The sequence below is a fragment of the Trachurus trachurus genome (genome assembly GCF_905171665.1).
Source record: "Trachurus trachurus genome assembly, chromosome: 23".
Classification (NCBI taxonomy): Eukaryota; Metazoa; Chordata; class Actinopteri; order Carangiformes; family Carangidae; genus Trachurus; species Trachurus trachurus.
The window spans coordinates 4,700,581-4,726,475 of NC_139912.1; the positions used below are offsets into that span (position 1 = coordinate 4,700,581).

At 41.7% G+C, this 25,895-nt stretch overlaps 1 protein-coding gene across 1 annotated transcript; it reads left to right on the plus strand.

The window, feature by feature from the left end:
* The first annotated feature begins 8,440 nt into the window (after nt 1-8,440).
* Nucleotides 8,441-25,296, plus strand: usp44 (ubiquitin specific peptidase 44). Its single transcript, XM_083999579.1, has 7 exons — nt 8,441-8,494; nt 12,420-13,695; nt 15,149-15,710; nt 18,492-18,690; nt 20,501-20,609; nt 21,678-21,913; nt 24,429-25,296. Exons 2-7 carry the CDS (start codon nt 12,611-12,613, stop codon nt 24,551-24,553), a joined length of 2,316 nt encoding a protein of 771 aa, XP_083855705.1. The 5' UTR covers nt 8,441-8,494; nt 12,420-12,610; the 3' UTR covers nt 24,554-25,296.
* The last annotated feature ends 599 nt before the right edge of the window (nt 25,297-25,895 follow it).

The window sequence follows — 25,895 nt, forward strand, 5'->3', positions numbered from 1 at the left end:
CTGAAGAGTTTGAAAGCAGCCTCTTAACTTCATGAACGCAGCTCAAACCGACCCGGTGCCTGAGCACGGCGGCCAAGCTTTGATAAACACACCAGATCCGCGCCGATTTACAGTAGGCTATACTCCCGTATTTGAGCCGGTCGCTACCGGAGCTTAATTAAAAAAAAAAAAAAGTGCTCGTCGGAGATGAGAACAGCGGAGTTTCCTCTGATGCAGCTGATCAGCTGACATGTGGTCAATAGCTACAGACCTGTCACTGTCACAGGTGCATCTCATCTCATTATTAGGACTTCAACCTCAGAGCTGTCTGTCCCCAGTCCTGACCTGTCCCTGAACATCACATAGGGACAACATGGAGCTGCCTGTGTGATTGGTTACTGAGTTTTATTAATGTTTACATCAGGCTGAGTTCAACAAATCAGTTTAGCTACTGTGATTTAAGTAGTTAAATACAGTAGCCTAATCATCATAGTGTTGTGGCAGGAAAGACCATTTAAATTAATCTGTATGTATCAAATATTGTGTTGGTCAAGAACAAGTTCAATTTAAAGTCAGAGGAAAATAAGGGTGTTTTTACTGTTCCTAAATGTAAAAATGGGTCACATTGGACCCTCAACATTATTTAAAGGTTAAATAACGTGCTACTTAAACATTTTTCATTGTGCTGTGCTCTAAAAATAAACTAACAAATACTAGTGTAGAGTCCTGTAAAGTGCCCAAAATAAGTGATTTGAGGGCATCCTCCAAAAAATTTTGTGCGCGCGCACGCGATAGCACATCCACATTCACTGTGCGCCCCCTCCAATTTTTGGGTTGCATGACGCCCTGGTTAACATATTCCAGTCATAAATCATAAATCATAAATATTTTTGTTTGAATTAATTTATGAGTCATTTGTCAGACATCCATCCTCACTTCAACCAAATCCCCGCTGCCGCTGGTAAAATCTCACTCTGAACTCACTTCAAAACTTGAGAGCCCTGCTTTTAGACTGGTAAAAAAAAAGAAAAAGAAAAGAAAAGACCGTTGTCATGCTAACGTTAGCCATAGCAAAACTTAGCTTCACATAGCTTCTTTAAAGTGCTAGTTTGCTGCTTTGCTGCTTGTTAGCCAATACACTTCTAATTGATCTATAAAGCAAAAGTGAATGAAGTATTAAAGCAGAAGTAAGCGATCCGGTCGTTTTGGCTAATGCTGCGTTCCATGCAGGCTTTTGAAACCGTAAATTACAGCTTCAAGTCACAACTTACGACTTTGTAGCGTTCCAGGCAACCCACTCCTGTTTTTCCGACCTGTTTTACCTGTGAAAGTCACTATAACGGCCACTCGTAACTTCCGACCAATACATCCATGCTTCCGACCCGTGAACTCGTACCAGATTGAACTGGTACGACTTCACAGGTCGGAAAAACACGAGTTACGAGTTGCCTTGAACGCACCATAACAGTCCTCCTCCCTACGTCACCACATTCACGGCGTCCCTTGGCTGCACACACAGCCCTGCATGCCGTTCTCTCTCCTCATTGGATAAAAATTGTAGGATACGAGAAAAGTTTTCTCTTCGGCTCAGAGCAGAGCAGAGGGACTGACAGACCCGTGTTTCGGTCCAAACACTCCATGTAAGTGATTGCTGTCGGAAGATATAACTATTTAAGACTTATATTAACACAAATATATTGCTTACTTCTGCTTTAAGTAGGCTACAACAACTCATACATAGAAAGTATGTTTAGTTGTAACCTGATGCTGATGCGTTTCATATTTTGTTGTTTTATTCTTGTGGAATTTAATTCTATCCCCTCAGGATGAATCCATTATTAAACAGCATTTATCATGTGTCAGATATGTCAAGTGCGTCTTTTACCTGTCAACTTAATGTTGGGTTTGTCTGTCAGCAGGTTGAACGGCTGCCTCAGCTACAGACGGAGGGAAATAAAGGCAGAAAATATGGAAAGAGGGGGATCTCTGACTCTTTTCTTCTATTTTTTTTATCCTCTTTGCAGTATGTTCAGAGAGGAAGCGTGTGCTGGATAAGTGAGTCATGTGTTGAGTATTATCCCATCAGCTGTGATTCACTTATACAGAGGAAATGAGAAGATTGAGGCAAAAGGAAGCCAGACTGAAAGTCCTTCACCAGAGAGTCCTTGAAACTAAAAATATCCAGCTCTGTCCTCAGGAACCATCCACACTCTTGGGTTTTACTTAATCACACATGAACACACACACACACACACTCACACACTCATACACACACACATGCATGCACACACGCATCAGGAATGCTTTTCTACCTGAGGAGTATCAGAGCAAGCCAGAACAGGGAAAGCCATGTTGACATAGCAGAGTGATTGAGACGCTACTGCTGATTATTACACAGCCATGCAAACAACGACCTGATGTCATCGAGTCATTATGAACGTACCTGCACGTCAACGTGACAGCAGGCCAGACGGTCCGGGCCAGAAAGTGAGGGAGGGAGGAAAAAAAAAAAAACAGCCTCCCATCATCATGACAAGTCGGGACGCCCTTAAAGGGATAGTTCACCCAAAATTCAAATTTCGGTCTCGTTATCTACTCCCCCTCATGTCGACTAAGAGCTGTAAGAAGTTTCAGAGTGCTTCGTGCCTTCTCTGTATTTGTCCATATAATGGTTGTGAATGGATACCACTTTTCTTCGTTCAAAAAGACACACCAAAAAACATCCAAATACCTCCATACTGCTCGTCTGTAATGTCCCTCTTGTATTGAAGCCCCGACATGAGAAATTGTTCCGAAAAAAATTAAATAAGTCTATATTTTAAGCTTGTTTGTAGCGGAAGCTCCCAGTGTCTCAGTTCACTGCTCTGCCTGTGTCATTGCACTGACCGGCGGAACAATTTCTCATGTCGGGGCTTCAATACAAGAGGGACATTACAGACGAGCAATATGGAGGTATTTGGATGTTTTTTGGTGTGTCTTCTTGGACGAATAAAAGTGGTATCCATTCACAACCATTATATGGACAAATACTGCTGCGCGGACTCCCCCGCAACTCTGAGAAGGCACGGAGGACTCACAGCTCTTAGTCGACATGAGGGTGAGTAGATAACGAGACCGAAATTTGAATTTTGGGTGAACTATCCCTTTAAAAGACAGATAAAAAAAAAAAACCTGTCGAGTAGCCAACATTAACAATTCAGGCCTGTGAGAAACCGAAGAGGAGAAATTACAGGAGATGTGTTTGTGTACAGGCTGTAGAAAGCATTTCCTCCGGCTTCAGCAGCAGCACCTGTGTTTTCACCCACCACAAAACCAACAGCGTATCCAGCTGCGTTAACACCAGCGTGAAACAACCAGCAGGAATGGCTTCCTTTCACTGCAGACGATAGAGAGACCTCTTCTTAAAATGAAAACAGGCCACACAAGCCACATGTTTCTATCTAAGTGGGTGCTTACATGACATGAGTCACAGCTAGGTTGTCGCTCGATCTGCAAACGTGTGAATGAATGGGTTTATAGGGAATCTATTGGCAGAAATGTATGTTATTATAATTGGTTTGGTTAGTGTAGCCTATAATCACTTGAAACTTTTCATCATTCTTACATTTACAGAGATATTGATCGTCTTGGACTGCATACAATACACTTTTGTTACCCGTAGGCCACCATAGCTTCCCCTACAGGCTTAGGGATGTTGGTATTTACACTGCTATATCCCACTTAATCCTCCACTCTGGTGCTTAAAAGCTTCTCCATTTCAATTTTTCCTGACTTTTTCAAGAGGTTAACACTTTATTTTTCGATTACTACGTGTATTTTTCCCGCAGCTTCCAGAGAAGTTCCTCTTCTCCATCTTTTTTTTGTAACCAGATGCCACTGTTGATGCATTTACTGTACGTGTCTTGTTGAGTCATGCAAAATTTATTCAAAACATTGTCGCTTCTGCACCTAAACACAACATTGGGTGCCAGTAAATCTAACCAGACATCAGAGGTTTAGATAAAAACAAATGTTAAAGAATACCATGGCAATATTTGGGTTGTTTTTTTTCCTTGTGCATCACATTCCTGTCTGGAAAACATGAAGTTACAACAAGTTAAGTTACAACATACACATTTACCATCCTATATTCAAGGTGTAGCTTTCTAAACTGGCTGTATAGGCTTTGTCTCTTTACAACAACCGAGAAAACCAACTTAAAAACAAACTTTATTCATAGTTTCTATTCTATCTAACACGTGTTGTGTTGTGTGTATCCTATCCTTGAGTTCTGACAAACATGTTTATCATGTTTCTTGGCGCGGTACAGTAGTGCCACCAGCTGTTGATAGCGCCCGCGTCCTTGTGCGGTTGCACAGTGTAAACAAAACGCTGGCCTGCTTGTCAAAACACCGCTCTGCAATGGCGCCGATGATGGTGCCGTAAAATTATGTTGGAAATGTCAGATTTCTGCTTGGTTTGGTGCCACCGAGCAGGTTAAGTATTTGGTTCTGTTGGCAGTGACATAGAGCTGCATGGTTTACGTAAATATGACGGAAAAACCAAAACAATGAGCTAAAAGGAGCAACGAGGCGAGGTCAGGCTGCAAGGTTGAGATACTATAATTCACTGCGTGCAACATCCGTGCTCAGATGATTTGATTTGCAAATGAAAATAAGCGATGAACACTGTAAAAACTCAAAATCTTTCCAAGAATATTTGTCTTATTTCTTGTCAAAAGTTCTCATTTCTAGTCAAAACTAAACGCTTTTCACTTAAAATAAGACTCATCACCTAAAAATTAACTTGTTTTTAGATCATTTTCACTTGTTTCAAACTAATTTTCACTTGAAATAAAGCAAGTTTTTTATGCTCTTACTGTAATAAGGAAGAAAAACTTGCTCCACTATCAGATTTTTCTACTTTCAAGTGAAAATATGCTTGAAACAAGTGAAAATGATCTAAAAACAAGTTATTTTTTAGGTGATGAGTCTTATTTTAAGTGGAAAGAGATTAGTTTTGACTAGAAATTACATTTGACTAGAAATAAGACAAATATTCTTGGTAAGATAAGATATTTGAGTTTTTGCAGTGAATGCAGCTTTAAATATAGACCACAGTGAATCTACACGGGGTCCTCACTCGTACAGTGACCGAAAAATGCACGAGTTTATGAGTGAGAGAGTATAGATGAAAAGAGGATAGGGAAAGAGAGAGAGGGAGGGAGGGATAGAGGGAGGGTTAGCATGTGTGGACATGAAGGCGGGAAAGGCCCGGGGACATAGAGGGAGAAAAACATTAGCGGTGATTCACAGGCATCGCATGGCACATCAACACATACCTTCTTCTCTAAGTCACTACCAATGCTCCTTAATCTCTCCCACACAGGCCTCTGGTCCATTGTCATGAACACACTCATATTAAACACACACACATGCACACACACACCTGCTATCACACTGGCCCTTGTTCAGTGGAGGTTGAAACAGGGCTTGTGTGGATCAGTTCCCCACTAATCAGTACATGAGAGGGATTCTTCACATGCGTGTGTTGAGATGAAACGTCCTCCTTCAGGCACAGTTTCTGAATGAAACTCTACTCCTCCTCATTCTTCACTCTTTGAGATATTAACTTAATGTTTATCTATAGGGATTCATATAACGGGTTTACAATGACAATCAATCAACACTGCAAAAACTCCAAATCTTACCAAGGATATTTGTCTTATTTCTAGTCAAAATGTCTCATTTCTAGTCAAAACTAATCTCTTTCCACTTAAAATAAGACTCATCACATGGAAAAAGTAGCTTGTTTTTAGACACTTTTTACTTCTTTCAAGCAGATTTTCACTTGAAATAAGTAGAAAAATCTGACAGTGGATGTGCAAGTTTTTCTTTCTTATTACAAGCACAAAAATCTTGCTTTGACTGGCAGATTTTTCTACTTATTTCAATTGAAAATTAGTTTGAAGGAATTGAAAACTGTCTAAAAACAAGTTAATTCTTAGGTTTTGAGTCTTATTTTAAGTGGAAAGAGATTAGTTTTGACTAAAATTTAGACATTTTGACAAGAAAGAAGACACATATTCTTGGAAAGATTTTGAGTTTTAACACTAACTTGTGCAGTTTCACCATTTAACGATTAAAGTTTTTTTTTTTTTTACCTGCTGTTGTGGTGGTGGTGGATGATGTTGGAGCAGTCAGAGACAGTAAAGTATTGTTTTCTTATGACAAACACTATCTCAGTGTGTTGATAGCATCTACGCAGTGAGTGCCAGCAGCCCCCATTAACCAGCATAAAGTGCAACATTTGCATCCCACACCAGCACACAAGACGTTAAAATACCTGGCTTCTACACCTCAGGGGCAACGGGGCAACAGATAATAAACACAGAAATGGAAGAGACGGGGCTGAAGGTAAAGTAAAAAAAAGAAAGAAAAATTGGCATAGTTGCAGGATCACATTACCTAAGAGGGGCAGCAGCTGCAGATGGGAAGAGATGGAGGCATCTGCAATTAAAATATTCCATATGCTGCAGCTTTGGGTTGGTGCATGAACCTCCATGTGGTACTAGGCAGCTACAGTATAATGGAGATAAATGGGAAACAGAACTCAGCATATAAATATATCCAAAGACAACTAGTACAATAAATAAATACCAGCTAGCTCCAGACTGTGGAAATAAATCTATTGGGAAAATAAACTTCTAAAATTCTTCATGACTCCTAACTAAGTTTAGAATAAGTGGATTTTTCACAGACACAACAACATTGCGATGCTGTTGTGGCAGGGAATGTGGATCTTTCTCATGTGTTGTGGGAACGTCTGAAAATAGGGATGGTTTATGTATGAAAAGGGCTGAAAATGATATGAGGTTATGAATTGGCTGCTGCGACGTTTGGGTAACCTGACCTGGGATTGGGAACAACATTATCCGACCTACGACATGCAGAAAGAGCCCAGAGCACAGAGCACAGCGGCTGTCAAGACTCAGAGTGTAACGTGTAATTCTACTAGGAAAATTTAAATATGAATGTCTTTTTGGGTTCAATAAATCAGTTTAACTCATAGTGGGTTGGCTACTGTACTGGTCTGGCCCCTGTTTTGTGGCGATAAAGTCATTGGGGGCAACACTGGAGTGTAAATAGTGCAACGCTCCCCTCTAGTGGTATAAATATGACACTGCTTTTATTCAATTATCAGAGAAAAGCAGTGATTTTATCCAGTCACGGTTTGGTTTATTGAAATGTGACTCTGTATGTCTTATACCTGTGACTGAAAGTAACTATAGTATGTTTAGTTACATACTCTTTACTTGAGTATTTCCATATTCTGGTACATAACTTTATCTGATTATTTAACTTTCAAGTGATTCCAATTGATTAGTATTGATACTTTTTACTTTAAGGATAAGGCTGGTATCCATTTATTCCAGGAAAAGACTAAACCAACTCTGTGCTGGTTTGTATCTAATTTTACTCTCTTTTTTTTTTCAAAGACTTGGAAAATGTCTTCTGACAGCTGGTCAGTGTGGGTTTCAGCAAATGTTGCTCTCAAACAGGAACAAATTGTGCATTTTTGAAGAACTAATCTGAGTGTTGGATGGATCAATACACATTGGTTGTGTTTGTGAGTCTTTAGGGCAGATGGATGGTTTATGTGGAGTGGGACAAACCCTTAAAGCCCATGTCTATTGTAGGCTAATAAAATACAGTGGAGCTGTCTGTGTGGCACAGAGTAATAACATTACCGGTAATCAAGTTTTGCATATTCAGAGAATAGTGTTTATTAATAATGATATTTTATATTGTTTATTGGGTTGGTTTTTTGTTCACTTTTTTTCTGTGTAAAGCACTTTGGTCAACTTGGTTGTTTTTAAATGTGCTCTATAAATAAATTTGATTTGGATTTGGATATTTATATTATATATTACTGTAAACAGCCTATGTTTTCTCCTTATTTGTAAAAAAAAAAAAAAAAAACGGGCTATACAAATAAAATTGCCTTGCCTTGCCTTATAATTTTATACTGATTTTGTTACGGCATCCTTAATATTATTCTAGCCTAAGTTATTTTATTCTCCTAATTAGCCTATTGTATTTTTTATTCTATTCTATTGGAGCTGCTGTGACACTATATGTTGATATATATTTGTGTGTGTTTTTTCTTTCTATAATCAGTGAGAGTCAGATTAAGATTACTTCCTCCATAGGCTACTGTAAAAACTACACACAGTAAAGTATAAGTAGCCTACTGCAACTGACACTGACTCAACCCATGATAAATCATTGCAGTATAATACAATTTAATATTCATTTGATATTATTATGTTATTATTATAAATATTGTGTTGTTGTAATAGAAGATTAGTAAACATATTAGCCATTAACAAATTCATTAACAAAACAACAACAACACGTCACGTATCGAGGACGCGCTCGAGCCAGCACCACGCGACAGCCAGGCAGCGACTGACAAGATGGCGACGATCATTTTAGAAACAGAGGAGTTACTGCCGTGAAGGAGGAGAGGCTCGGTACGGTTTGTTTTCTTTCTATACACTGGGCTTCCCGGGGACAAATATGTTACAGAACAGTTGATGGTACATTGGTTTCTTGGTAAAACCCACCCGGCAGGTTTGGGATATCTATTTTTGTCTCTCTGTGTGTGTGTCTCTCTCTGTGTGTTTGAAAAAGCCGAAAGCCGAAAGCCGAGCCCAGCTGCACTGACCTCCGGCTAGCGAGAGAACTTGTTCGGATTACCGCTGCTAACTAGCATGCTAGGCTAGGCTAGGCTAGGCTAAGGTTCGGCCATAGACATTCTATGGGTTGGGCTAGGCTAGGCTAGGCTAGGCTAACCGTCGCTAGGGCTCTGTGTGTAATAAAAACGGTAGAGCTAGTTAGTAGCATAAGCGGCGGTTGTTTTTGTGTGGGCTGTACTTTTTTGTTAAGCGGTGAATTAGACGTTTATTTCACGTAGTTTAACACATAATTTTCCATTTTCTTTGTGTTTGATTTCGGTATTTTTTTTTGTAATAGCAACTCCTTATAGCTTGGATCAATTACACGTTAGCAGTAACAGCAGCAGCAGCTGCTAGCTCACCTTAGCTGTGGAGGAGACCTGTGGGGTTTTAAAAGTTGAGTCGTGTCTCTGTGTGTGTCGTTTATTAAAAAGCCACACTGACACTGGCTGTCGGTGTTGTTACTATGGTTGTATATACTATTTACTATTAGTTTGTGTAGGACTGTGCGGTGAAACAGCTGCTCACTAACGTTACTAGTTACCAACCAGCCAACCAACCATGCAGGCACAGCACAAGGACAAACCAGGCAAAGACTGAGCGGCTGTTTGGGTAAAAACAAACTTCAGTGACATTATCAAACTCTGGATACAACTCTTTATTAGTATGCTTATTATTTTCTTATGCTTTCTACTGCTTCTTTTTCTTTTCTTTTCTTTTTTTACTTGGTGGCATTGTTCCCTAAAAGCCATGTGGCGATTACTGTAACTTATAATGCGGCTAATCCTCATCAAAGTTGCTGAGTGGAGTGACAGCAAAGCAAAGCAAAGCACCGCGCGTTAATCTTAATGCGCGTTTATTGGCTGTGATCACGGTTCACAGACCAGCAGTAGCAGTTTTTTTTTTTAGGTTTTCGGGGGGATGTCATGTCATAATGCCGCATGATTTAGCTAAAAAGAAAAGAGAAAAAAAAGACATGTGGTTGCTGGTTATCAACTCAGCGGGATCTGTGTTGTTGGATCAGTGACAGCGCTGAGATTTTTTATTTATATCCCCAAGTGCCTGCAGTCAGACACGCATACACACTCACAGCAGCACAGTCTGAATAATATTTTATATTTTTTCTATTGGTTTGGGTTGATATTTAACATTTAAATGTGCTTTTTTTGACTTTCTTTCTGTCTATAATCAGCAGTGTGAGGTTAAGATTACTTCCTACAACTACACAGTATAAGTCAGCCCATAATAAATCACTGCACTAACACTCAATTATGTTACTATAAATATTGTGTTGTAGTAGTAGAAGCTTAGTAAACATCTTGATCAAACCAGTTCCTGCATAACACTTATTGAATAAACACGCCGCCCACGCTATAACGGGGTAAACAAACGCCTACTTTGAACCTGAATGCTTTTTGAGTCATGCTTGATTTGCCTTTTTTTTTTATGTTTTCAATGAAACAGCTGATGTAAACAGCTCTCACTCCATCACTCTTGTTATTTAACTGGCTGCTTCTGTAACAAGACAAAAGGCGTAGAAACTTTTCAGGCCCACTCCCCCCTCAAACCCTGGTCTTTTTGTTGGATAATCTTACTCCTCTGACCTCAGTGGGAGGAGGAGGAGGAGGTTTGATAGTGCTCAGCCCACTTAAGGATCCCCACTTTTGTCAGGGGAGTTGGAGAGAAGCCAGAGACGACCGATTGTTTAGGTTTAGTTGTTCGTTCGTCTCTATTTTCTTACTTGAACTACTGTAACATGGTCTGGGCGGCTACATCTCCTACACATCTCAAGAAATTACAGTATGTCCTACTATTCAGAAGAGGTTCTTTAGATTCATCTCACATTCAAAGAGATATGCTCCGTCAACACCACTATTATTCACAAAGTATTCTCTTCTACCAATTCACAAACTGAATCACTATCCCTATGCCTAACCCTAACTATCAGATTTGTTTGTTTATTGATCACAAGTTTATTTATAGGAACCAAGATCTCCCTGTGACTTTTCAAAATTTCTTTACCTTCACTCATAATGTACATTCTCACCGTACTAGACACAGTAATAATCTTACTTTATATTTACCCTTTACCCGCACATCACACCATCAGTTTAATATGTCCTATAGAGGTCCTATGTTTTGGAATGGACTACCTCCTTCACTAATCCATTTCTTCCTATCCACTTTTTAAAAAGCAGCTAAAAATAGGCCTACATCTCAACTTCTCTTGACTTTCCCACTCTCTCCATATCCCACATCCTTACTCTGTCTTTTTATGATTTCAATTCACGTGTAGGCCTACCTTATTTCTATTGTCTCTATTTGTTACTGATTCCTTTGTTCTTTATCTCTCCATTTTTTCTTATTTTTGTTAATTTTGCTCATATAACGTTGATGATGTATGCATGCACTTTATCTTCTTTTTTTCTATGTTTATTTGTTAGCCATAGAAATTTGTCTTGTTGTAATTTGTTATAGGGGTGGAACTTATATACAAGTCAATCGGCTTCTTTCCCTCCGTGCACCATTGAATATAAATGTGTGCTAAATAAATAAACCTAAAACCTAAACCTTGTGAATTAAAAGCTTACATACTCTATAAATCACTCTGCATACCGTCAAGTGACTAATTCTGGAGGTTTGTAATTGTTGACGTTCTCACATTCAGGTTTTAACAGTCCACTCCACACACACACACACACACACCACACCACGTTACCTTCCTGGTTTTTTTCAAGAGTGGAAGTGTCTGGCAACACTCAAGTGCGGTGAAGTGAAGTCGTGTTTATCAACCGGTGATTTTCCTGTAGGGAAATATTATTATTAATGCTCCGTCCTCGGCCTCAGCCTGCTGGCAGCTTGCCACTGGACTGTGTGTGATTGTGAAGCTGTGGCCTCATAAACAGAATCACTGGAGTACTAGGGGATGTCACAATTACTTGTTTTTAGAAAAAAGAGAGAGTTGCCCGCACACTCTGGTAGGATATCACAGTGACTTTATTTGCACACTAACGTTTTAACGCTCACATCTATACATAGGGTCACAGGTGTATTGATGTGCGGTCCAATTGGGTGAAAAGGGGCAAGCCTGAAGGTGAGAGGACATCCTTCAGTTTAAAGTTATCTCACTGTGTTAACCAGTGGAAAAGTTTAACAATTTTTAAATATAGAAAACATCTTTTAAATAAAGAACATAACATCATACACTATCATTCAACAATTGGGCTAAGAAAAACACACAATCACATACATAGTATATAATCAGTGGGAACCCATTTGTAGTCAAAAAATTCATCATCATGAGAGAAAGAAAAAACGTGTATATAATCCAAAATGGATACAAATGCATAAACAACCAACATCACATATAAAAAATCATTAAAGTTACAGAATAAATATTAAAATCCTGTTTTTAGGAGACTGCTTTTAGGAAAACGCTTGGTATCATACTACTTTGTCTTAATAATAATTGTGATAATTGTAACACCGTGATTATTTCTCTGACAATAATAAGAAAATCTATAATGGTGACATCCCTACACTGGAGGTTTAGAAGTTGTTTGTTTGAGATTATACTTTTTATTCTGTGGAGGAAAAGAACAGGAAGTGTGTAAACAACAAATCTGCAGCGATGGAGAAACATTTTCTTAAATCTTTAAAAACTTAATAAATGTAACTCACACTTGTTTTTAATCTCTCTCGCTTTCTCTCTTTGCTTCAGACACCACCATGCCCTGGATGGGTCCCATTTCTCAGCTCGCCGTGGTCACCATGGTGATATGAAGCCGGTGTGAAACGTTGACACGCGCGGGCACACACACAGACTCACGCACGCACACACACACACACACACACGGACCGTCAGTTGCTGTCCGACTGACTGACGCGACTGACGCCGACTGTGTGTAATTAATGGACAGGTGTAAGCATGTGGGGCGGCTGCGGCTCGCCCCCGACCACTCCATCCTCAACCCCCAGAAGTGGCACTGCGTCGACTGCAACACCTCCGAGTCCATATGGGCGTGTCTGGGCTGCGCTCACGTGGCGTGCGGCCGCTACATCGAGGAGCACGCGCTGCAGCACTTCCAGCAGCAGCGCCACCCGCTGGCGATGGAGGTCAACGAACTGTACGTGTTTTGCTACCTGTGCGACGACTACGTGCTGAACGACAACGCCACGGGAGACCTGAAGCTGCTCCGTAGCACGCTGAGCGCCATCCAGAGCCAACGCTACGAGGTCACCACGCGCAGCGGACGCACGCTACGCTCCGCCGCCAGCGCCGCGGACGCCGCCGCCGCGCTGATGCCGTCCGGCGCCCGCGAGCTGCAGCTGAGGGACGAGGACAGGATGTTCACGGCGCTGTGGCACCGCCGCCGCGCGCTGATGGGACGCGTGTTTCGCTGCTGGTTCGCGCTGACCGAGTGCGGACAGAAGCGGGAGGAGGAGGAGAGGAGGAGGGAGGAGGAGGAGGAGCAGAAGCGCGAGGCGAAGGAGCGGCGGCGAGCGATGAAGAGGCAGCTGCAGGAGGAGCTGGAGAACGCGCCCGTGAGGAAGAGTCGCCGGTTACGCCGGAAGAGACAGAGAGTCGCGGACGCCGCGGTTGCGACGCCGCAGCCGATTCCTCGGAGGACACGCAACAAAGCGAAACCCGCCGAGCCGCCAACGCCCGCGCGACGGCCGCGCACGCAAAGTCCCGCCGCCGCTGCTGCTGCTGCTCCCAAAAAACCTGCACGGACGAAAAAGCCCCAACCGGGTCCCAAGCTGCGTAGCCGCTCCTCCGGCGCCAAATCGAAGCCCAAAACGCCGTCAGCGACCCCCCGCGCCGCCCAGACGCCGCTGCCGCCTCAGCGCCGCCGCCAGACCGCCAAACAGGGCGGCGGCTCGCCCTTTAAACGGCGGCCGACGGTGACGCCCGGCGTGACGGGGCTGAGGAACCTCGGCAACACCTGCTACATGAACTCCATCCTGCAGGTGCTGAGCCACCTCCTCGTCTTCAGGTAGGAGGACCGCTCTAAACTGGTTTGAATCCTACTTAAAGGGATACGCCAACTTTTTTTTTTTTCGTGTCTTGCCTCACTCCTGAGTCCATGACCAGCAGATAGACACCATCCTTTCTACTGTGCGTGCAGTAACAAGGGAGATAGAGCCGTATCGCCGTAATTAGCTTAGCTCAAACACTGGAAGTGTATAGGTAGTGTTAGCCTGCCTGCTACCTGAGCCGAAACCAGCAGTCAGAAGCTGATTTCATTTTAGCTCTAAACTCTGTAAATATACCACTTTATGAACATTTCAAACATGTTTAGGCGAGAAAGTAGCCGTTTAGATCAGCAGTGTGTCGTTAATTTGTCTAAATACCAGCTGTTTACAATTTTGTTCGGACGAATTCGGCGCTACTCAAGCTAGCCGTTGTGACCAACGCACTTCCAGTTACTTTCACAAAATAAAACACCCGTTGCCCTTTATATACAGAAAACCATGACGATAGAATTTGTGCTTTTACTTTGAAATAGGAAGCTAACCTACCCTCGTTGTAGCTAGCTTGAACCAAAATAAACCGTCTTTGCTTGAACCCTCCGTTTTGACCGATCTCGTCCCGTTAGCGGCATTTGACCGCTCAAGATGCCTTACCGGAGAGTTTTGTCAGCTCTGAGACGAAGATCGGCCCGCCGGTTTCCGTTTAGAGTTGCTGAAGAGTTTCTCTGATGACTTTAGGAGGAGGCAGGCTAACACTACCCATACACTTCCAGTGTTTGAGCTAAGCTAATTAGCGGTGCGATACGGCTCTATCTCCCTTGTTACTGCACGCACAGTCGAAAGGATGGTGTCTATCTGCTGGTCATGGACTCGGGAGTGAGGCAAGACACACAAAACAAATGTTGGCGTATACCTTTAAGACCATAACAAAGTCAGCCTACTATCATCTTAAAAACACATCATCATTAACTGCACTGTAACATTATACTGTTATTTTATATCTTTTTTTTTTTACTATGTCTTAGTTGTTTCTGTTTTACTCCATTTTTTATACCTGTTTTATATTTCTCTTGTCAGTTTTTTTTATGTTCTCATTTAAAGCACCTTGAGTTGTCTTGTTGTGGAAATGTGCTATACAAATTGATTGATTGATTGATTGATTGATTGATTGATTGATTGATTGATTGATTGATCATATTTATTTCAAACCAAACAAAAATTATATCTCACATACAACATAACAAGAACATCCACAGGACACCATAATAACCAAATATCGAACAGGACAAACAACAACAACAGACACTAACATCAACTAACACAGTCATCACATTAGTTTACATCATTTATCTCTCCTCCCTGCTATACATTTCAAACACTCCTTTTCTAAACTTACTTTTAAATTGATTAACACTTTTGCTGAGTTTAATCTCTACATCTGAGCTATTCCATAGTAAACTTTGCCTTTGCCTTCAGGGAGTGCTTCCTGCGCCTCGACCTCACGCAGGCGCTGGAGCTGCTGGCGTCCGCCGTCCACGGCCAGCTGGCGGGCAAGGCCTCGTCCCAGTCTCCGTCGCTCCTGTCCCAGAGGAAGGGGCTCGGCGCCGGCGGCTCGGGGGCGGGGCTTAGCGGCGGGGCGTCGTCGCGGGCGCGCAGCATGGAGCTGATCCAACCCAAAGAGCCGAGCTCGAAGCACATCTCGCTCTGCCACGAGCTGCACACGCTGTTCCAAGTGATGTGGTCGGGGAAGTGGGCGCTGGTGTCGCCGTTCGCCATGCTGCACTCGGTGTGGCAGCTGATCCCGGCGTTCCGCGGCTACGCGCAGCAGGACGCGCAGGAGTTCCTGTGCGAGCTGCTGGACAAGGTGCAGCACGAGCTGGAGAGCACCGGCACGCACACAACGACCACGACCACGGCCGGCGGCGGCGGCGGCGGTGGTGGCGGAGGCGGCGGTGGTGTCCCGCAGACGCAGAAACGACTCATCAAGCAGGTGCTCAGCGTCGTCAACACCATCTTCCATGGCCAGCTGCTCAGCCAGGTACGACACACACACACACACACACACACACACACACACACACACACACACACACACACACACACACAAAAGCTGGAGTCAAGGTTATAATAGTTTTTAAATTTTCATTAGTTTTCATTCCTTTTTTCGGTTTGGTTTTTAATTTCAGTTTAGGTGTGTTCAAAAGTGTTCAAAATTAGTTTTTGTTTTTTAGGTATGAGGAGGAAAACCTTAAAGGGATAGTTCACCCAAAATTCAAATTTCACTCATTATCTACTAAGCCTCATGTGGACTAAGGGCTGGGAGAAGTTTCAGAGTCCTCCGTGGCTTCTCTGAGTTACAGGGGGTCTCGGCGTAGCAGTGCATGTCCATATAACGGTTGCAAATGGATACCAACTGTCTTCGTAACAAAAAGACACACCAAAAAACATCCAAATACCTCCATGCTGCTCGTATGTAATGTCGGTCTTGTATTGAAGCCCCGAAATGCGAAATTGTCCCGAAAAAAATTAAATAAGTCTATATTTCAAGCTTGTTTGTAGTGGAAGCTCCACTTCCTGGTCCATTCAAAACTGCTGATGTGCGTTGCCTTCAGGGACAGTTTTTCATCAAGCAGTCTCTGTATTTCCCTCTAAAACAACTCTGTGTGGTAACGTTGTGTTATTATCTCATAGCGTGGTGAATGTGCAGGTCACAACTTTGCGTTTTGGAGTTGTTGGATTGTGTATTTGATGAGTTTGATGAGGGAAACCAAGAAATCCCATGAGCCTCCGACGAAGCGTAGCTCTGAGCAGCTCACGGCTCTGCTCCGCCGTTCTAAAAATAGCTTGCACCGACAATTAAAGGTAACAAACCTACTGCTATGACTATAGGGATTACGTATGGCAATGGGCCAATCTGCCAAAATGTTGAACTATCCCTTTGAATGCACCTCAATCTGTCAGTGCAAAGTCTGTTCAGTACTCTGCTGAGTGTGTTAATGACGTCACTACCACCCTTTCACCTGAACCAAATAGTGACTGAGTGAATTTTCTAGAAGGTGCGACCGACCGACCGTCCGTGCACAAGCAGCCAATCAGACGTTGGCGTCATCTGGATTCATATGAGGGAGAAAAACGGCTTAACTCCCAAATCAGATTAAACCGGTGCTGATGGATTTTGTTTCTCGCTTTAAATCCTCAAGTGACGGTTGAGCTTCCAGCACCGACATGAGTCTTATAATTTCAAGGTTATTTTTATTTTTATGGTTTGATTTCATACTTTTGTTGTTGATTTTGGTTTTATTGCTATTTTTTATTCTTTTCTATCCTCGGTTCTCGTATTCTTACTCACATTGTTCAAGCCCTCACCACTGGGATTTTTTCTATCTATCATAGTTTTACAACACAGCATAAGACATACTATAAAGCAGAATTAAAATATAGAATAGTATTAATAATTATACAATAATGTTGTATTGATGTGTCGGTGTAATAGTTTCACTTCATTTTTCCTTTCCAAAGAATGAGTAACAGACTCGCTTTATTACTCTGGTTTTTATTCTGCGTCCTGGTCGTAAAACTCACTGACCCCAGATCAGCTGATGATATTATAAAATGATAAAACACTTGCTCTCGTCGTGGACTTTGAATCTGTTGGGCTTTCCCCGTCGTCGTCGCCGTCGCATCAAGTGTCTGATAGCGGAGGAGGAGGAGGAGGAGGAGGAGGTTTCTGGGAGTGTGTGGAGGGTTAGTCTGAGGACAAGGGATCGGTGTCGACTTGTGGAGGCCGAGCACGAACTGTGACACCTGCTCGGGCTGAACAGAGGCGGCTGTGTGTGTGCAGCGAGGGGTGAGGGGGTTCGAGGGGGTCGCAAAACCCAGTGGTTGTTAAACTAAAGACCTAAACGTGATGATAGTTGAAGTTAAACTGTCAAAACCATAAAAACATGAAAAAACTAAACAGGAATATCTTTATTTTAAAAATTCATCGGTCTACAATTCGGTTCGATTCGATTATACGATGCATCACATCCTCAATTTTCTATGTAATGTTGCCACACATGGTTTTTTCCGTAGTTAAAGGGATAGTTCAACGTTTTGGCACATTGGCTCATTACCATAATCCCTATAGGCATAGCAGCAGGTTTGTTGCTACCTTTAATTGTCGGTGCAAGCTATTTTTAGAATGGTGGAGCAGAGCGGCGAACTGCTCAGAGCTACGCTACAGAGGCTCATGGGATTTCTTGGTTTCCCTCATCAAACTCATCAAATACACAATCCATTCATTCATTCATTCATTCATGAGATAATCATGAGATAATAACACAACGTTACCAGACAGAGTTGTTTTAGAGGTAAATTCATGCAAAACCGCTGATGCGCGTTGCCTTCAGGGACAGTTTTTCATCAAGCAGTCTCTGCATTTGCCTCGAAAACAACTCTGTCTGGTAACGTTGTGTTATTATCTCATAGCGTGGTGAATGTGCAGGTCACAACTTGTCCACCAGAGCGTTGTGGAGTTGTTGGATTGTGTATTTGATGAGTTTGATGAGGGAAACCAAAAAAAATCCCATTAGCCTCCGTAGCGTAGCTCTGAGCAGCTCGCGGCTCTGCTCCGCCGATCTAAAAACAGCTTGCACCGACAATTAAAGGTAACAAACCTACTGCTATGACTATAGGGATTATGGCAATGGGCCAATTTGCCAAAATGTTGAACTATCCCTTTAAATAATTCTAATTCTGTTCAGATAGCAAAGATCGTAGTGACAGATATTGTATCCTTCTTCATCTCTGTGATTCCCTCGCTCTCCTTCTCGTGCAGGTGACGTGCCTCGCGTGCGACCACCGCTCCAACACCGTGGAGCCGTTCTGGGATCTGTCGCTGGAGTTCCCGGAGCGTTACCACAGCAACAGCAGGGAGTCGGCGGCGCAGGCCTCGTGCCACCTGACGGAGATGCTGGCCAAGTTCACGGAGACCGAAGCGCTGGAGGGAAACATCTACGCCTGCGACCAGTGCAACTGTGAGTGGAGAGTTTAAAACTTTTAAACGTATAAACACGCACAGACACACGGTTTATCCTCCGAGATTTATGTCGGATATTTCACACTGATGTATATAAACACATTCGTATGAGGGATTAATAACGAGCACGACCTTCTAGTATCTAAATGTTCCACTTCCTGCACATTTATTAAAGGAAAATTCCGTGCAAATTCAACTCGGGGCTGTATTTTCCTCACATTTTATGTCTAAAAGAAGGAATCTGAAGATTTTCAGTTTAATTGCTCCTGTTTTGCTTCAAGTAAAAAAAAACTTCTCGGCGCATGTTTGAGTACCCATCTGATGCTGTTTGTGGAAAAAAATGTACACTTCAAGATAGTGTTGTCACGATACCAACATTTTGGTACCGGTATCGGTACCAACATGTTTTTCGATACTTTTCGATACTTTTCGGTACTTTTCCAAATAAAAAGAGAACACAAAAAATGTCATTATTGGCTTTATTTTAATAGAAAATCTTAGAACTATAACATATGCATCAGTAAATAATCATTAAATCAGTAAACAGTCACTGCTGCTGCAGGATTAAAATTCCATCTATATTAATCTGAACTCTTCCTAAATTAAAACATTAGTGGTCTGTTTAAAAATGAATATCAACTTGTTTTCTTTGCATTATTTGAGGTCTGAAAACACTGCATCTTTTTTTTGTTATTTTGACCAGTTGTAATTTTTGGGAGAAATTGTTATCAGTAGTTTATAGAATGAAACACAAAAGTTCATTTTACTCAAACAATATTGTTTCCTATACGTAGACCAAATTGATTGATCTAAGCGCAGTATAGTACCGTTTTAAATGCGTCAGTACCCCGGTACCACTCTAGTACCGGTATACCGAACAACCCTACTTCAAGCAAGTCAAGAGTTGATATTCCTGTGTTTATGACACAAACGGTAGCTCCGACTGCACCTGAACACACCGAGCACGGCAACTTGGGTCTCCCGCGAGACTCTGGGAGACTTTGAATTAGATCTAGTTTTACAAACATGTCGGCTTGCTTGAAGTAAAAAAACTTCTCGGTGCATGTTTGAGTCGCCATCTGACGCTGTCTGTGGAAAAAAATTGTGGCTTTGAGGGATGTAAACAGCCTAAACAGCGGAACTTGCATCCGCTCCCATTCATTGCTGCCGTGGCGATGCGGGGACAGACACAACCAAAAACCGCAAAACAGGAGCAATTCAGCTGAAAATCTTCAGATTCCTTCTTTTAGACCTAAAATGTTAGGAAAATACAGCCCTGAGTTGAATTTGCCTGGAATTGTCCTTTAAGATGCTTTAGACTCTTAGATGTTTTTACTTCTGATGAAAAGAGGTTTAAAAGATCTTTAGTTGCTTTTATTTTCAGAGTTGATTCCTTCAGTCAGAGAGAGTGGGAAAGAAAAAAAAAACATGAAATAACTGTGGTGTAAAGTCATCGAGTTAACAGCCAATACGCCCGGAGCCGAGTTAAATTATAACTTTTAACTTTTTTTTTTGTTATTATAAAGCTTTTAAAGAGAAAATAATAAGATACTGAAATAAAAACATGGCAGCTGGAAACAGTGGGTCAGTGCAAAAACACATGGTTTGTGTTTTAAACGTCAGACACAGAGCAGGAAGTCAAATGTGCAGACACGAGGATAAAATCTACACACACACACTCACACACACACACACACACACACACACACACACACACACACACACACACACACACTAATCATTCATTTAGTGTGTTTAATATGATTGTGTTACATTGTTGTTGTTAACTCTCTCTCTCCTGTGTGCAGCTGCTCGGCGGCGTTCCTCGTCCAAACCCGTCATCCTGACCGAAGCTCAGAAACAGCTGATGGTCCACAAGCTGCCTCAGGTGCTGCGGCTCCACCTCAAACGCTTCAGGTAAGAGACCACGACTCATTCATTCATTCATTTAAAGGGATAGTTCAACATTTTTGGCAATTTGGCCCATTGCCATAATCCCTATAGTCATAATAGCAGTAGGTTCGTTACCTTTAATTGTTGGTGCAAGGTGTTTTTAGAACGGTGGAGCAGAGCCGTGAGCTGCTCAGAGCTACGCTACGGAGGCTCATGGGATTTCTTGGTTTCCCTCATCAAACTCATCAAATACACAATCGAACAACTCCACAACGCTCTGGTGGACAAGTTGTGACCTGCACATTCACCACGCTATGAGATAATAGTCTAGTATCTCTGTTTTTACATTTAGTATCTCTGTCCTTACATAACTTGTTGTATGTCACTGTACGTCAAATCAACTGTCAGTTTGTGGTATGTCATTGCATTATGTTGGCTAATTGTCTCTATTCTTTCTTCTTTTGTGTCACTGTTGTTGTATGTGCTTTTATTGTCTATATTTTAATGTTATACTCCCCCTCTCCCTTGCCCTTAGGAGGTCTTTCACCTCCTACCAGGCCATTGCCTTAATAAGAATGTATTCTTAGCAATTCTTGCCGGGTAAAATAAAGGTTTACTACTACTACTACATAATAACAGAACGTTAAGAGACAGAGTTGTTTTAGAGGTAAATTCATGCAAAACCGCTGATGCGCGTTGCCTTCAGGGACAGTTTTTCAGCAAGCAGTCTCTGCATTTCCCTCTAAAACAACTCTGTCTGGTAACGTTGTGTTATTATCTCATAACGTGGTGAATGTGCAGCTCACAACTTGTCCACCAGAGCGTTGTGGAGTTGTTGGATTGTGTATTTGATGAGTTTGATGAGGGAAACCAAGAAATCCGGAGGGATGAGCCTCCGTAGCGTAGCTCTGAGCAGCTCACGGCTCTGCTCCGCCGTTCTAAAAATAGCTTGCACCGACAATTAAAGGTAACGAACCTACTGCTATGACTATAGGGATTATGGCAAACTATCCCTTTAAACCTGCTCATCGTCGCTCCTATGGAATAAAAGCATAATAATAAACGCTGGTTTCTGATTGGTCGTCTCGTCAGGTGGTCTGGGCGGAACCACCGGGAGAAGATCGGCGTCCACGTCAGCTTCGACCAGCTGCTCAACATGGAGCCGTACTGCTGCCGCGAGGTGGCGTGCTCCAGCCCCGGCAGCCCCGGCGCCACGGGCTCGCCGCGCCCCAAGCACTTCCTCTACGAGCTGTCCGCCGTGGTGATGCATCATGGGAAAGGCTTCGGCTCGGGCCACTACACTGCCTACTGCTACAACACAGAAGGAGGTGAGTGAGTGGGGTTTTCAAATTGATTTCTCAACAGATGAAGCTTCTTTTTGTAGCTCAAATGTGATCGATCGACCTTACAGAAGCGTGTTGCGTTCCTTTTTCTGTTTTCGGGGTAATTTATTTTTTCCCCTATTTTTCAGTGTCGGAGTAATTTATTTTCTGACACTACAGGTGAATAGGGTAACAATTTTAACTAACAGATATCACCATGAAACTTCCCAAGTTTATCACTCACATTAAGACAAATATTTTTTGTATTACAAGTTTTGTCAAATGTTATGTTTAAATATAGAAATGAGGCAATATCTGATGAAATATGCGCTAATTTACATACATTTCCCGAACAGAAATCTGAAAAATGGATAAAGCTACTTTCAAAATTCTTGTTTTATTTTGTTGACATATTAGAGTCAGAAGTTTTTACAGAGGAGGATTTTGGATATCTCTTTTTATCACTAAAATACTGTCTCCAGCTAAAAAAAAAATCCAATTTTGCCATGTTTTTAGGAATAATAATGTTGTATAAATCAGGCTTTGAATGATATCAACAATCCCCTCTGTAAAAACCTTCATAATATAGAAAGGGATCAAACTGGGAGGTTTGGTGTCTGTAAGTGCTGCTGAAGTGGAGATTTCTAGCTCAGATTCTGAGGAAAAACTCATTTTGAGAAAACGGCCTTTAAAGACTTGTACTGTAAAATTCCATAGATTGTTAATGTAAATCATACTTTTACGATTGGTTACGGATACGGAGGAAATTACCATTTTTGAAGCCTACATCATTGTTCAGGAGAGAGAGAGCTTTACATGACATGGGTCAGCTTCCACTTCATCATGGATCCTAGATCAATTAGATCTAGGAAAATAAATTACTCTTTACTTTACTTTTTTTTTTTTTTTATTTACTTATATGCAAAACACTTCCATACGATCTTTATAGATATATTTTTTGTATTTAAATCATAAAGACATGTAAGTATAAAAGTAGTTTCCAGTTGTTGTTTCTAATTTGCTCATCTTTTTTTCTGTCAAACGTTGTGACAGCTTCTGCATTTATTTAGACAATTCTGAATTACCAAAACACAAATTTAGCTTTTTAACTCTTTTTAATTATTTAGTTTTTTATTTTACATTTGACGTCATTTTAGAGACTTCAATATGGAGTTTGCTGGTTTTATCACAGTGAACGCTATACAGTACCACTTCTTTTTTTCCTGGTCAAATCAAATCAAACGATCACATTATTTAAAACTTTTTCTTCTTTCTGTTTAATCTTCTGATCTCGGTTCTCTGAGATGAAACTTTGAAGCCGTAAAAATAAAAAAGTTATCGACTTTAATTAAAGTGATAAAAGATGAGTGACTGTTGAAGCGTTAACTCAACTGAAATGTGCTCATTTCTCTCTTTTCTTTCTTTCTTTACTTTGTGCTGCTGTTTAATTCATTCGTTCATAATTTATTCATTTCCTTTAATGACGAACTACATTTCCCATAATTCATTGCCACAGAAGCTCTTTTTTCCCCACTTGTGCAGTTGCTGGTGAATGATCCAGAACCTCCTGAATTTTCCCCTTTAAAGGGATAGTTCAACTTTTTTTTTTCGTGTCTTGCCTCACTCCCGAGTCCATGACAAGCAGATAGACACCATCGTTTAGCTCTAAACTCTGTAAATATATCACTTTATCTACATTTCAAACATGTTTAGGTGAGAAAGTAGCCGTTTAGATCAGCAGTGTGTCGTTAATTTGTCTAAATACCAGCTGTTTACAATTTTGTTCGGACGAATTCGGCGCTACTCAAGCTAGCCGTTGTGACCAACGCACTTCCGGTTACTTTCACAAAATAAAACACCCGTTGCCCTTTACATACAGAAAACCATGACGATAGAATTTGTGCTTTTACTTTGAAACAGGAAGCTAACCTACCCTCGATGTAGCTAGCTTGAACCAAAATAAACCGTCTTTGCTTGAACCCTCCGTTTTGACCGATCTCGTCCCGTTAGCGGCATTTGACCGCTCAAGATGCCTTACCGGAGAGTTTTGTCAGCTCTGAGACGAAGATCGGCCCGCCGGTTTCCGTTTAGAGTTGCTGAAGAGTTTCTCTGATGACTTTTATAAAGGTGGAGGCAGGCTAACACTACCCATACACTTCCAGTGTTTGAGCTAAGCTAATTACGGGTGATACGGCTCCATCTCCCTTGTTACTGCACGCACAGTCGAAAGGATGGTGTCTATCTGCTGGTCATGGACTCGGGAGTGAGGCAAGACACGTAAAAAATTTTTTTTGAACCATCCCTTTAATGACCAAACTACATTTCCCATAATTCATTGCCACAGAGGCTCTTTTTTTTCCACTTGTGCAGTCGCTGGTGAATGATCCAGAACCTCCTGAATTTTCCCCTTTAAGCCCACAGCGACTGTCACCATCGTTTCATCAGTCCGACTATTGATTTATTAATTCATTTATTTATTAATCGATTAATTGGTTTATTCTTGTTTCTTTTCCTCCCGCAGGCTTCTGGGTTCACTGTAATGACTCTAAGCTGAACGTGTGTTCGGCGGACGAGGTCTGTCGAGCTCAGGCCTACATCCTCTTCTACACACAGCGAGTTACTCAGGACAAAGACCGGCCGCTATAGGACCACGACCCTCCTCTTCCTCCTCCTTCTCCTCCTCTTTCTCCTCCTCTTCCTCCTCCTCAGCGAGGCGATATCAGCACAACCCCACCTATCGCTCTTTCTCTCTTCTCTTCTCTGTCTTTTTGGGCATTTTAGGAGGAAGAGGAGGAGGAGGAGGAGGAGGACAGTGTTTTTTTTTAAAGTCTATTTTTCTAAATAAGGGAAAAAAAAAAACTCAACTCAAAAGAGGGAGGAGGATTTAATTTTCTTCCTTTTTTAAAACCTGGTTCTGCTTTGTGAACTTCTTGTATATGGTGTTTATATGTAGGTATTATTTTTTTTTAAAAGAAAAAGAAAAAAGGTGACGTTTGTGTTTTTGTGTACAGGTGTATTTTTTATTATAAAGAGAGAAAGAAAGCGAGAGAAAGAGAGAGAAAATGAATGAGTATCAGCCAAGATGTGTCTCAGTAGCGGCCAACAGACACCGGCTGGGCTTTGTGACTACAAAAACATACAAAGTGTCCTCAACAGGTCGCACAGGTGTGTTTTATTAATATTATTTTTATTATTCACCTGGTGTCTGCCGGTGGCTCGTTGATTGATTGATTGTAAAAAAAAAAACTTAAAAAAAAGAAAAAGTGTTTGTTTTGAAACAACTGAAATGTTTCTCAGTCACTTTAGATAGTCAACACAGAACTGGATGTAGGGTTGTACAATTACAAATCTAGAAATGGCCTCCCTGTGTTTTAAACAGGTTAAACATGGTTTTAAAGGGATAGTACAACATTTTTGGCAAACTGGTCCATTGCCATAGTAGGAGTAGGTTTGTTGCCTTTAATTGTCGTTGCAAGCTATTTTTAGAACGGTGGAGCAGAGCCGTGAGCTGCTCAGAGCTACGCTATGGAGGCTCATGGGATTTCTTGGTTTCCCTCATCAAACTCATCAAATACACAATCCAACAACTCCACAACGCTCTGGTGGACAAGTTGTGACCTGCACATTCACCACGCTATGAGATAATAACACAACGTTACCACACAGAGTTGTTTTAGAGGGAAATGCAGAGGCTGCTTGATGAAAAACTGTCCATCAGCGGTTTTGCATGAATTTCCCTCTAAAACAACTCTGTCTGGTAACGTTGTGTTATTATCTCATAGTGTGGTGAATGTGCAGGTCACAACTTGTCCACCAGAGCGTTGTGGAGTTGTTGGATTGTGTATTTGATGAGTTTGATGAGGGAAACCAAGAAATCCCAGAGCTCACGGCTCTGCTCCGCCGTTCTAAAAACAGCTTGCACCGACAATTAAAGGTAACAAACCTACTGCTATGACTATAGGGATTATGGCAATGGACCAATTGGCCA

Coding starts and splice junctions, on each gene's coding strand:
- usp44 (XM_083999579.1), top strand. CDS start 12,611: ATGGACAGGTGTAAGCATGTGGGGCGGCTGCGGCTCGCCCCCGACCAC. Junction 13,696..15,148: donor AGCCACCTCCTCGTCTTCAG/GTAGGAGGACCG, acceptor CTTTGCCTTCAG/GGAGTGCTTCCTGCGCCTCG. Junction 18,691..20,500: donor CGCCTGCGACCAGTGCAACT/GTGAGTGGAGAG, acceptor TCCTGTGTGCAG/CTGCTCGGCGGCGTTCCTCG.